The sequence below is a fragment of the Thamnophis sirtalis genome, unplaced genomic scaffold (genome assembly GCF_051295495.1).
Source record: "Thamnophis sirtalis isolate CommonGarterSnake01/CBP01778 unplaced genomic scaffold, rThaSir2_p1.2 scaffold_10, whole genome shotgun sequence".
Taxonomy (NCBI): Eukaryota; Metazoa; Chordata; class Lepidosauria; order Squamata; family Natricidae; genus Thamnophis; species Thamnophis sirtalis.
Genome location: NW_028261390.1, coordinates 63,719,754 through 63,733,670, shown reverse-complemented (window position 1 = coordinate 63,733,670; position 13,917 = coordinate 63,719,754). Strand labels below are relative to the sequence as shown.

Below are 13,917 nucleotides of genomic sequence, written 5' to 3'. Positions count from 1 at the left end.
AATATGTAATTTGCAGTGGGAATTATCCCGAAAGCAGCTTTTTTTTTTTTTTACACTCAAGCAATATGCTGATCTGAGATCGCTGCTCTTCTAGCACTTCCTGTCACTTGACGGGATTTTGGCAGTCTTCAAAAGTCGGGGTGATTAAATTAATAAATTAAGATAAATGAAACCATTTATTGGGGAGAGGAAAAATTCCAGGATTGGTTTCAACAGGAATTGGCCGCTCTAGATGTATTTATTTTATAGAATTTATCAGCCGATCCAATCTGAACCATCTTTGGGAAGAAAAAGTGGGGCCCTGAGTAGGATTTTTCACCTTGCTTTGTTTTCTTTCGATTATTCCTATATTTAGGGCAGATCATCTTATTGGTCGACTGCTTTCATGTACATTTTGTTGCTTTAGTGTATAAGTACAACAACCTTTAATTATTGATGCGACTTTTTTCTCAACATGGTTATTTCAGGATGCTGGGAAACGTGATTTCAATAGCCCATCATTTTGGATACAGCAGAAACCACTAGGCAGAGTTCTCCTATTTTTGTTCCACAGTTGTTGTTCAACAAATAGCACAGCTGTCTCTGCACATCTGCAAGATCTTCACTCTTTGCACATTTGCTCTTTGAAAAGTAGCTTCTACTAACTACAGCGCTAACAACTCATGTAAAAAATTTACTGTATCAATTAAGTGTGTGATAATAGCATCTGGAGATGCTCTTCAGAACAAGTCACCTGGGGCAGCGATGGTGAACCTTTTCGACACCGAGTGGCAAAAAGGTTCGCGCGTAACATTGCATGCGCATGCGTCTGCTCATCGAGGCCGTGCTCCGGAAAAGCCAAACTTCCAGGTTTGAGCGCAGGCGCGCCCGAAGATTAGTTGGCTGGAGCGCATGTGCAGGCAAATCTTCAACACTGCCGCATGCGCGAAGGGATCGGGCTCTGGAAAAGCTGAACTTCCGTGTTCTGGCACACCTGAAAATTGCGTGTCGCACACGCAAAGCATAGCTAATCGGAAGACAAACAGGCAGGGCCGCGCGTCATGGCTTCGCGTCATGCCACTTTGTATACATTTTTAGTGATACCTAAAAGAGCATTCTGGACTGTAGCCCAGATATATCTTTTAACTGAAAAGCCAAAGATTTATTAGACTAGATCAGCGGCCCCCAACCTTTTGGGCACCAAGGACCGGTTCTGTGGAGAGAGTTTTTTTCCGCGGACCGGAGGGAACCATGGTTTCACATGCTGCCTGCATCCCACAGATGGGGCTTCGCTTGTTTCCACGGCCCAATTTCTGGCATGCGCGATACTGGTCCATGGGCTGGGTGTTGGGGATGTGAGCTACTGAGGTACCATAAGACTGCATTCAAGCATGAATATTTAGAATTATCTGATACTGTGCTAAAAATATTTGTTTTAAGGATTGCTGTGTTTGAATAAATTGGCTACCTGGAATGCTGAATCAGGAAATTCAGTTCAAGTCAATATGTTCTGATTTCCTCCCCCCCTTGTTAGCTGGGATTTCTCAATCCCATAAACCAACCAAATCTAATAGCTAATTATAGGGGAAAGTCTTCATACTTATTCCCATTTTTGTGATGAAGACTGGAATTATTGTCAGTAACAGTGGTGGGTTCTAGTTCCCATTGCAACCGGTTCTGTGCAACGGGGCCGGGCGTCCACCACATGCGCAGCACACACGTATGTGTACGTACCGCCCGCGATGCTCCGTGATGCTCCAGCTGCTTGGCGGAGCGTTGTACAGGCGCCGTATGCTCCGTGGGCGTAAGCCCCGATCGGCTCAAATACAGATAAGAAGGGCGGGCGGGCGGGTAGGCCCTCCGGAGCACCGTACCGGAACGGTACCTGATGCTCCTAGCAGGCAGCGGTACGCCTGTACCAGGGCGTACCGATTGTATCCCACCACTGGTCAGTAACAACCTGGTGTCTGTGTGTGTGAGAGAGAAAAAAAGCCACACACACACACAATTGCTCTCCAATTGTAAATTTTCAAATACTCAAATACTCAATCTTGCAAATAGAAGACACATATCATCATTCATGAAAAAAATAGGGTTGCAGAATATGAAAATTCAACACACATTGCAGTAAATTATACGTCGGTAAAGAGCAATTATTCCTTCCTCTCTGAGTTTTAATTTCAGTAACGTTAAAGTCACATGTCAACGTTTCTGAATGCCAAAATCCAAAAGGATAGTTATGTTTTAAATGTGCATAAATTGCTTTCTGCCAGCTCTTGGGTTCTTTTTAAAGCTGTATGAAAAACAAGCAGGGGAGGAAGAGGGAAAGATTATTCAGGAAAGGGCCCCACAAATCTCTGACTTTGAAGGCAGCTGATAAATGTCGCCTGGCCCTGGCCCCCCTCTCTGCCTCCAACGCACAGCACCCATTAGAGCCTTTCCCCAAACTCCAGGACTGGCTCAAGTTCCTCCCCAACTTCCTCACTCTCCGAATCTGCTGCCAGTTCCACTGGCCACAGGCAGGCCACAACACCCAGGCCATTCCCTTGATAACATTATGGAAATGGTTCCCACTTATTTCTGCCAGTCTGTTTTTTCTCAGTCTAACTCATGGCCTTAAGATTCCCTGAAAGTTTGCTTTTTCCTGGAAAATACAACTCCGTAATTCTAGATAGGGGAGGTCTTTTAGAACATTACGAGTCACGTGACTACTTTAAAGAGATCCAACTGAATTTTATGTGTGAATAGCAGTAAAAGGAAACTCCTCCAAAATGTAGGTTTTACTGACAAAGACATAAAGGGAGGCTAGCATAGATCTATTTCAAGCTATTCAGCTCTCCTCAGCTAGCCATACCCTTCTGAGATTCAAACCCGGGCCACCTGCATATTAGGTAGATGTATTAACCTCTAAGCCATGGGCTCTCCTCGCTTTGTCGGCTATACCATGGGAGAGATTAAGTGTTTGTTTGTTTTTTTATCAGGGCAACCTGGTCTATCCAATTATGGGACGGAGCAGGTTGCCCTGATTGAAAAAAACACTCCTCCAAAATACAAAATTGTCCTTACATCTAGTCTATATGTGGTTAAAGCAAGTATTATTCCTGCTCAATGGTTTAATAAACCTTTTCATGTGAAAATTGTTGCCAACTAATAGACTTGCAAAGACACATTAATCATGTGACAGGATAAACTTCACTGCACATGGGGGTGGGTGGGCTTCATGCAAAAATGAGGAGTCTGCCTAAATGCTGTTAAAAGCACAGCTGGTTCAACTTAATCTGTCACCCACATTAATTGCACACTCCATTTCTCCAATGGGCTCCTCGTCACTGGCTGTTGCTTGAAGGAGAATGGAGAAATGTGCTAATGAGAAGAAACCTTTTCATATATTAATGGAGCGCAAAGGACAAAATTTGGTATGAGGCTGCCATTCTGCAGGTTCTCGGTAATGTGCACTTATACCTTGATAAGGGGTAGTAACCAAAAATGTCTCACTTGCAGGAAAGTTTAATTTTTATTCTGAAGTTCAGGTGTTGTTAGTTGCGAAGTCGTGTCCGACCCATTGTGACCCCATGGACAACGTTCTTCCAGGCTTTTCTATCCTCTACCATCCTCTGGAGTCCATTCAAGCTCACACCTACTGCTTCGGTGACTCCATCCAGCCACCACATTCTCTGTCGTCCCCTTCTTCTTTTGCCCTCCATCTTTCCCAGCATGAGGCTCTTCTCCAGTGAGTCCTTCCTTCTAATTTGGTGGCCAAAGTAGTTGAGTTTCATCTTCAGGATCTGGCCTTCTAAAGAGCAGTCAGGGTTGATCTCCTCTAGGACTAACCAGTTTGATTAGGCTCTTCTCCAGTAAGTCCTTCCTTCTCATTCGATGGTCAAAGTACTTGAGTTTCCTTTTCAGGATCTGGCCTTCTAAAGAGCAGTCAGGGTTGATCTCTAGGACTAACCAGTTTGATGGCCTTGCAGTCCAAGGGGCTTGGAGGAGACTTCTCCAGCACCAGAGTTCAAAGGCCTCCATTCTTTGGTGCTCAGCCTTCCTTATGGTCCAACTTTCACAGCCATACATTGCAACATTACCAAATACATTGCCAAATCTTTTTAGGTAGCTGTCCCACATACGTAGAAATTACGCGAATCAAAATTCCCTCTGAATAGACATGGCTAGGATTACATTATTTTACAATACAACCATTCCTACGTTTATCTCACAAAAAAAAAATAGATCTTATTCAATGCATTTCACTGCCATGAAAACAAAACTTATTGCATCCTTCAATTGCTGCTGTTATATTTATTTCTCTACATTAATTACCATACAGTAACCAACACACTTTAAATGCATATTCCACGTGCTTTATCACACAAAATCTAACTTAGGTGATAGAATTCTATACTGAAATCCGCTATGAAAACATTGCTCGCTTGGACTAAAAGTTAACTCCATTGGAGGTATAAGCAGAGTTCACTTACCTACTATTTTCTGCAGCAAAGGGGGTAGCTCAGGTTCGTCGCAAATAGCTTGGACAAAGGCCTCCTTCACTTGACTTTCAGCCTCATTCAATTCTTTCCCAGTTTTGACTTCTCCCACTATGGAGTAAATATACACCAATAATAGAAGTAACTCTTCAGGAGTGTAATCATCAGCTGTCCTATTAGTGTAAGGCTTGATGATAGGCAGCAGCTGCTTCAGTGCATTAAATAATGTTGACTCACCAATATTCTGAAAACAAAACAAAACAATAATAATCCTTAATTTTACACTTTAAAATCAGAAAGTGAAGGAGGAATCATGGGACAAAGACCTACACATTTTAAGCTGATTTGGGGAGGTGCAAATTCAAACGTTGCTGTTACAAACCTTGATTCTCTTTATAGTAAACCTTTTCAACCAAGGACCCTTTAGGTTTTGGACTACAATTTCTGTTCTGACCCCACTCCGTACGGTGAGTCACACCGACACAAGATTACTGCTAGACAATTTATTCACAGTAAATTAACACACCGACAAGACTTTGGCAGAAACCCAGACTTCCACAGATAAGAAATACACACAAGAGTTTCTCCAGCTTGAGTATAATAGTTGTGTCCTGCATACAGCCTCCTCCCAAAGTCTCTTCTTATATACTCTCTTGGGAGGAGCCTAATCACAACCACCTGGCCCCAATTATCTTCTGTATCTCCGTAGTTGCTGTCGGTGCTTATCTGCCCGTCTTTGCCTGATGTCAGGGACAAACTCCCTTTGGCTTTCACCACTGCTCCATGCCTCAGGCGCCTCCTAGTGGCCAACCAGCCTCTCTGGTCCCTGCTCAGACTCTGAACCCTGTCCAGGGTCCTCCACATCTTCCAGAGCCTACTCATAGGGCCCCTCGCTATTGGAGTCTGTTTGCAGCTCCAACGGCTCCTGCTGGGCCACAACAAATTTCTATCATCCCTAGCCAGAAGGATCAATGATTAAAGTTAATACAGGTAGTCCTCGACTTACGACCACAATTGAGCCCAAAATTTATGGCGCTAAGTGAGAAATTGGCTAACTGAGTTTTGCCCCGTTTTACAACCTTTCTTGCCACAGTTCTTAAGTGAACCACTGCAGTTGTTAAATTAGTAGCACGGTTGTTTAAATGGATCTGGCTTCCCCGTTGACTTTCCTCGTCAGAAGGTGGCAAAAGATGAACACATGACCCTGGGCCACTGCAACCGTCATAACTACGAGTCAGTTGACGAGCATCCGAATGTAAATCGTGTGAGTGACCATGGAGGATGTGGTAATGGTCATAAGTGTGAAAAATGCTGCTAAGTCACTTTTTTCAATACTGTTGTAACTTCACCAAGCAAGGTTTTGTAAGTTGAGGACTATCTGCAGTTGTCGCCTTAGAACATAAATATTATAGACAGCCTTCCAACCCATTTCATCCAGACACAGTTCTCCAGCAACATGATTTCACAGAGGACGGAGAGGAGGATGGCATGAGCTATTTTTATACCATTGCTGCCAAATCCATTCATAAAATAACACTACAATACAATCTCTTTAACTATTTCAACAATAGTGTTTAAAGAGAACATGGTACGGCATCTCTTCCTGAAGTTGCATGGCTTGGTGGAGTCTGGCTATAATAATAATTGACACGTTTTCCATATAAAGGTAAAGGTTTCCCTCGCACATATGTGCTAGTCGTTCCCGACTCTAGGGGGTGGTGCTCATCTCCGTTTCAAAGCCGAAGAGCCAGACTGTCCGAAGATGTCTCCGTGGTCATGTGGCCGGCATGACTAAACGCCTAAGGCGCACAGAACACTGTTACCTTCCCACCAAAGGTGGTCCCTATTTCTCCACTTGCATTTTTACGTGCTTTCGAACTGCTAGGTTGGCAGAAGCTGGGACAAGTAACGGGAGCTCACGCTGTTAGGCAGTGCTAGGGATTCGAACCGCCAAACTGCAGATCAACAAGCTCAGCGTCTTAGCCACTTAGCCACTGTATCCCTTTACGTTTTCCGTATGGAAGGAACCAAACTGGACTGTAAGTAGATGGTGTGTGTGTGTGTGTGTGTGTGTGTGACTTGTTTAAAATTGTGACTGCTTTTTACTGGTTGCACCCAGAAAAAATACATACATTTGGAAGAGAAAATACGCTTTAAAAATGCTCTCTCGTTTCCTTGCATATCTTTCTCAGCCTTGGGGTTTATTTAGAAGAAGCAACATCACTACCACCTCTTTAAAAGTCTAGCTTTTCTGGCAAGTCACACAATTAAAGATAAATTCTTCAGAGTTGTAATCTGACTCTGCTTTGTCCCTCTGAGATGCTGGATCTATATCAAGGGAAATATGTTGACTTATTGCCAATTTGGATACGGTGAAGAAAAAAACAAAAGGATCAATCCAATTGTTCAGCAGTTATTCCCCAAATTGGCACTTCCGGTATATATTGGACCGTGATTGTGCTTGTATTCTGGAATGTCGAAGATCTCCACTGAATGCAACCTCACACAGGGATGTTTGGGGAAGAAACTCACGGTCCCCCTTTGTTAAATTTGGGTGAGACTGTCAGAGTACTAAAAGCAGGGGTGGGCTGCTGGGCGTTCGCAGGGATTCGGGAGAATCTCTAAGATTCTGCGCAGTTCGGAGAACCCCCAAATCCCCCTCCTGGCTGGCCCCGCCCACCCTGCCCCATCCTTCCCAGGAGTTCCCACATGGCCTGTTTTGGATGCAGGTAAGTTCAGGGCGCGTGGGGAGGCTCAGGGAGGGCAAAAAACGAACCTACCGGAAGTTTGGGAAGGCTGGAATGCTTCCGGAACCTGGGGAGGCCATTTTCGCCCTTCCGCAGGCTTGAAGAAAACCTCCGGAGTCCAGGGAGGGCAAAAATGTCCCCAACCCCGCTGTGGTGCCGGAGGCTGACTAGGCCACGCCCACCATGACCACACCCACCATGACCACGCCCACCCAGCAACTGGGCAGAGAACCTAAAATTTTAGGTCCACCCCGACTAAAAGAATTAGTGAATGGGAAATCATGATATTTATGAAGGGCTCATGTTTTAATCATTGGCCTAGAATCAAACAGGGATAATGAGAATTCTTCACAATATTCGGGTCTTCTTTTGATCTTAGTTGCTGTTATCACTGGCTGTCATTCTCTTCTCCCTTTTGTAATTTTTGGGGGAGAACTATTTTATGTGAATAAGCCCGCTGGGCTATAGGAAAAAAAAAATTAAAACCGTCAATAAACCAGTTCTCTTAAGAGTGCTGTGAACACCACAGCGAGTGAGGAAATTTGCCTCTAACAAAACCCCATCTACCAGTTTGTCATTAACCAGTGATCTCTAATGATTTAAGAGCTATAAGTGCAATTAAAAATCAATTAATCACACTGACCAAAATCGCCTCCCCTCCCTCCCCAAGCACCAGATTTAAAAAACGAAGCGATCCATGACCCAAATTTCATCCTAGTCAGGTTGGCTGGTTAGACTTCTTTACCTGTCACCAAGAGCTCCAGTAAAAGTAATTTTTTTTAAAAAAAAACCCTCAATTCTGACGTTTTGAAAATGCTTGCCTAACGTGATTCCAAAGAAAACCAACATTTTGTCCTCACTGGTAACCTCTAGTAAATTCCCCTCCTTTTTTAGTACCTTAAGATGCCATTTGCCAAGTGTGCCCGTTGCGTCCTTTCCTGGACCAACGATCCCTACTCACAGTCACTCATGCCTTAGTCACTTCCCGCCTTGACTACTGCAACACGCTTTACATGGGGCTGCCCTTGAAGAGCACCAGGAAGCTCCAGTTAGTGCAAAATGCAGCGGCCTGCATGGTTTTTTGCACACCCGAGTGTGCACATGTATCACCTCCCATGTGGGAGTTGCATTGGATGCAGATTTGCTTCCGGGTGTAATTCAAGGTGCTGGTTGTCACCTTTAAAGCCTTTCATGGCTTGGGACCAGTTTATCTGATGGGCCGTCTCTTTTAAAAAAAATTGCCCCTGGAAGCACCAAGGCTGAAGAAGCCTGAAGATGACGAATGAGACTTCGTCGAAACGTCGCCAAGACATCTCCAATTTTACGCGGGAGAAAACCCGAATAACTAGAGACCTACATGCTAACACCCGCGAAAACCTCAGAAAACATATGTATGTATGTATGTATGTATGTATGTATGTATGTATGTATGTATGTATGTATGGTTTTTTTTTAATTTGTGCTGATAAATAAATAAAGGGAGACTAGTATAGAACTATTTCAAGCGATTTAGCTCTCATCAGCTAGCCATACCCTTACTGGGATTTGAACCTGGTCTCCCTTTATTTATTTATCAGCACAAATTAAAAAAAAACAACCACACAAATAGAACAAAGGCAACAGTAAAAATATTGGGTTTCTGTCGTGATGGACTCTTGTGACGAGCCGATTGACAGATGATGGAAGCAGTTAGCTTCCTCCCATAATTGGGGCTTACCAGGGGTTGTAAATATATATATATATTTAGCTGATGAGAGCTAAATAGCTTGAAATAGATCTATACTAGTCTCCCTTTATTTATTTATCAGCATAAATATAACATATATATGCATATATGCAAAATATCACTCATGCATCATCATGAAATGTCCAGAACTGTAAAGCATACAAACTTGAAATTTGGCATGTATGTTCCTCTTGGCTCTTCTGGATGCTGGCTAAGAAAGGATTTTTCAAAATGAGCATCAGATCATTAATATTTCTTATATTGTTATTAACACGCTCTGATGCTAAGGAGTTAGATGCTCTACTCCCCCTCCCAACCTGAAAAGAACTCTGTTCCAACTACCACTTGGGTGTGGGCTTGGCAGGCGTGTGAGTCATGCGGCCTGCGGCCTGGGAGTTTAGACATTCTACTGCCCCTCCCCACCTGAAAAATGCTCTGATGCTAAGGAGTGAGACTGAGGGAGAGAAGGGGATAAGATAGGAGAGACCTCCGTGGGGCAAGCCTGAGGGAGAGAAGGGGGATAGGAGAGAAAAAGATTATGTGGGGCCAGCCTGAGAGAGAAAAGGAGAGGGGCCAATCATAACTACTCATTAATTTTCAAACTGTGACGGTTTAGCAAGCCCGATCACATAGTTTCATAGCGGAGCACGGGTATCTAGCTAGTTTATTCTAAAGATGAAAATGTGGTTTTCTTAAAATGGGTATTCGGTGAGGATGTATATCAGAAACGTTTAATTTTTACTTTTCTGGGTTATTTTAGCAACAGAGAAATCCTGATCATTTCCCCTCTTCTGTCCAACAGCTGTTTACACATTCCTTAAGCTCCATCTTCCCTTTTGAAAGGCCTCAGCTAAACTTTCAGCCATGCGTTTGCTCTGGTTTCTTCTCAATGGAATTTGTCAGATTCTGCTGTTGATTTTATTATGCCGTAAAAGGAAGGCTTAAACAAAAATGACCCAACTCCAATAACAAATTAGAAACCTATAATTGCCAAGCTTTCTAAACACACCCTCAATCCACCAAACTTCTCAATCCACCAAGCCCCCTCATTTGAGGGCCAAACAAACATAATTTTGTTCAGCTGTTTTGCTGCCTCAGCTGTTTTCTTGCCTCGCTGGGAGGCCAACAAAAATAGGATGTTAAGGCAGCACCAGAAATGTATAAAAGCAAGACTGGATATTATAACACGAATATCTGCAAAAGTGACAGCAGTTTAAGTCAGTTCCACTGAAAATCTTTTGAGACTGAACTGAAACTAAAGATTTCCAAATGGGACGCGGCGGCTCGGTGGCTAAGACGCTGAGCTTGTCAATCGGAAAGGTCAGTAGCTCGGAGGTTCGAAGCCCTAGCACCGCATAACGGAGTGAGCTCCCGTGACTTGTCCCAGCTTCTGCAACCTAGCAGTTCGAAAGCACGTAAAAAATGCAAGTAGAAAAATAGGAACCACCTTTGGTGGGAAGGTAACAGCATTCCGTGCACCTTTGCCGTTGAGTCATGCCGGCCACATGACCACAGAGACATCTTGTATGCCGCCCACTCCTGAAGGACTCCGGGCGGCTTACAATAAACAAAGGAAGGGGATAAATAAATGCAGTGCTTTGCAAGGAAAGCACTTGGCACAGAGTCTCTGGGATTCACAGACAGATCTTCACACTCCTGAAACGAACCAACGAATTGTTTCCTGCAAAAGCCCACTCCCCTTTCATTTCCTATGGGAGGGGCCATTCACTGTCCACCTGTGGTTTTACTCCCAAGTTGACCCTGATTTCTCAGCTGTTCTTTTCTTCTGGCACCTCTGTGCATGCACACACTGGGAACAGGCTCCAGTTGTTCCTCTGCCTCATTGCTGTCTGGTTCCGAAGGTAGCTGAGAACTGCCAGACAGCCACCGCCCCATCCCTGCCTCCAATGCAGAGCCCTCGTCCGAGCTTTCCCCGGCCTCCAGGACTGGCCGATATTCCTCCCCAACCTCCTCACCATCCATCTCTACTACCAGCTCTACTGGCTGCCAGTGGGCCAGTATGGGCTTGTGTGTTACAGGTGGAAGCTTGGGGTCGTCCCCCCCGACTGAAAATCAGGTGGACGCCTTAGGTGAGTCTACCCTCCCTAACTGGCCAGTGAGGAGGGTCAGCTTAGAAGGAAGGACGTGCACATGGCAGGGACGAAAGTGGGAGTCCCGTTGAAACTGAGAGCTTGAGCTATAGTGCCATGCTCCCTTCCTCATCCATCTACCCATAAGGTCTGAGGGAGTGAATAGAGTGGTTGGAGGAGGAAGGCAGAGCCCTCTGCCCTGGTTTTCGACAAAAACATGGTAAAACTGGTCATGTGACTGCAGGCAGCTGCAAATGTGCTGGTTGCCCAGCAGTCAAGATGCAGTCATGTGACTCTGGGGTGGAGGGGCAGGGAGCAGCCACTGAAACCATGTTGCAAGTACCATATTTTTCAGAGTATAAGATGCACCAGAGTATAAGACTCACCAAGATTTTGAAGAGGCAAATTTAAAAAAAGTTTTTGCACTCTGCAGACCTCCCAAAAATGGTCCATTTTTCACAAAAATGGGCCCATTCCCCCCCCCCCAAAGGGCATGAATAGCCTTTAGGAGGCTTATAGAGTGCTCTCGGGGGTGGGGGGTGGGGCAAAAACGAGCAAAAAACCAGCCCGTTTTTCATTTCTGCCCTCTCCAGCCCCCAGGAGCTCTCTAGAAGCCTCCTAAAGGCTATGCACGGTCATTTTTGTGAAGGGGGCGGGGTTTCAAAAGGCAAAAAAATGCTGTATTCAGTGTATAAGACGCAGCCAGATTTTCAGCCTCTTTTTCGAGGGAAAAAGGTGCGTCTTATATTCTGAAAAATACGGTACTTCCGTGGATGTTTGTTGTAACTCTGAATGATTGCCATGGGATTGTATGTAAGTTAAAGACTAACCCCTTTTTTAAAAAACAAAAACAACAACCCATAGATATACTTAATTACAAGGGGGCGGAGAGGGTGGGTGGGACTACTGTCTCTATTCTCTGCCTCTTCTGCAGATGTCAAATTTGAATATTTTCGGCAAGCGAATAAAATTAGCAGTAGGTGGTCCGCTATCGTTGTGCACACACACAAAAAAGGAGCTTTTAATTAACCAAGAGCTCCGAAGCAGATTGTTGTGCAAATACTGGCAACTCTTCAAACGAGGAGACGTCCTGCCCTTTCTTCACAATGAAAAAGTTTCCTAAAGAGAGATTTTGATAAAGATTTGCCTTCCTCCTTGCGGGGCCTGCGTTTGTCATGTTTATGTAAGCGGGGGATATAAATCTTTTTCCCCCCCCACCCCTTCTTTTTTCAAATGAACTTCACTGTTCTCGAACCAGAGTGCTTGTTATAAACGGCCTGTTTCCGTTTTTGCCTGCTCCGTCGTCGACTAAGAGTTTTGCCCTGGACACACTGGAACTAATTTAATGTCTTCCAGGCTTCATCCTCGTTCCTCCCTTCTCCCAACTTTTACGAGTAGATTTTACACAGCGGATTACTGCTGACTTCATCAATGATTCATGCGAAAAGTCGGGTTTGACTTGCTTGGCCATTGCAAAACAAAAAAACGATGCATCCCCAGCAAAAATGCCATCCGTGGAAGTTGGAAAGGAAAAACATCCTCGGTCAGAACAGAAATGAAAAAGCATGCACAAAATAATTATACAAGTCTTAGGCAGGACTAAAACTCGTGGGTCTTACGAGAAACTGGACAAGAGGTTTTGCAAATGGTCTTATTTACCTTGGCAGCAATTGTGTCACACTCTGTGCGACTCAAACGTATTTTCCTGCTCAAATGAATATAAGAGACAAGCACTCGAATGACACAATTTTATGTACTGCTAGCAATTCCTGTTGCTTCCACAATGGTTATCTGAACAGGGCCCTCCCAAGCCAGTTAATTGCACAAGCTGGCACATCACACTCGTGTGTGTAATGTAACTCAACATATTGTTAAGAACAGTACTATTTTTCTTGCATTTTTTAAAAACTTTTCCCAATGAAACAAGTTTGAGGTTTGAGGTTTATTCGATTTATATGCCGCCCTTCTCCCAAGGAAACAGATTTATTTTTCCTTTGTGCAAGTGAGGGATGGGTACTCGTTATGGAAACAACAACAAAAACTCATCGGAAGATGACTGGATCCTTTGTCTTCCTTAGAAAGTAGAGAGTCAGGAGATGGCAGTATTGCACCAAGATCCTTACACGATGAAGTAAGCCCAAGGCAGGAAAAACATTTCTTTATATTAAATTTCTCCTGCAGCACAATTTTCCAGACATAATAAACTTGACGTTGAATTTCAGAAGGAACACATTTTTTTCCCTTGCTTTCATGAATTCTTTACTACCTAGTGTTAACCATAATGTTCTTTCTGCGCCAGCTCAAACTGCCCAGGGAGCTGCTGATAACAGTTCTACAGAGGAATTATTGAGTCGGTTATCTGCACCTCCGTAACTGTCTGGTTTGGCTCTGCAACCCAACAAGACAGACACAGACTTCAGAAGATAATCAGAACTGCAGAAAAAACAATTGCTACCAACCGGCCTTCCATTGAGGGCCTGTATACTGCAGGAGTCAAAAAGAGGGCTGTGGAAATATCTACAGACCCCTCACATCCTGGGCATAAATTGTTTCAACTCCTACCCTCAAAATGACGCCACAGAGCACTGCACACCAAGACAACTAGACACAAGGACAGTTTTTCCCCCCGAACGCCATCACTCTGCTAAACAAATAATTCCCTCAACACTGTCAAACTATTCACTAAGGCTGCGTTACTATTACTATTAGTCTTCTCATCGTTCCTATCACCCATCTCCTCCCACTTAATGACTGCAGGACTGTAACTTTGTTGCTTGTATTCTTACGATTTATATTGATTGTTTCCTAATATTGCTTATTTGTACCCTACGGCTATCATTAAGTGTTGTACCTTATGATTTGTGACGAATGTATCTTTTCTTTTAGGTACCCTG

At 44.1% G+C, this 13,917-nt stretch overlaps 1 protein-coding gene across 2 annotated transcripts in view; it reads right to left on the bottom strand.

The window, feature by feature from the left end:
* The window catches only part of SCFD2 (sec1 family domain containing 2), a 200,635-nt gene that overhangs the window by 148,156 nt on the left and 38,562 nt on the right, over positions 1-13,917 (bottom strand). For both annotated transcript variants that reach the window (XM_087724747.1, XM_087724746.1), the window contains exon 5: positions 4,455-4,704. In XM_087724747.1, coding sequence (XP_087580873.1) covers positions 4,455-4,704 — 250 coding nt within the window. The remainder of the gene's footprint in view (positions 1-4,454; positions 4,705-13,917) is intronic.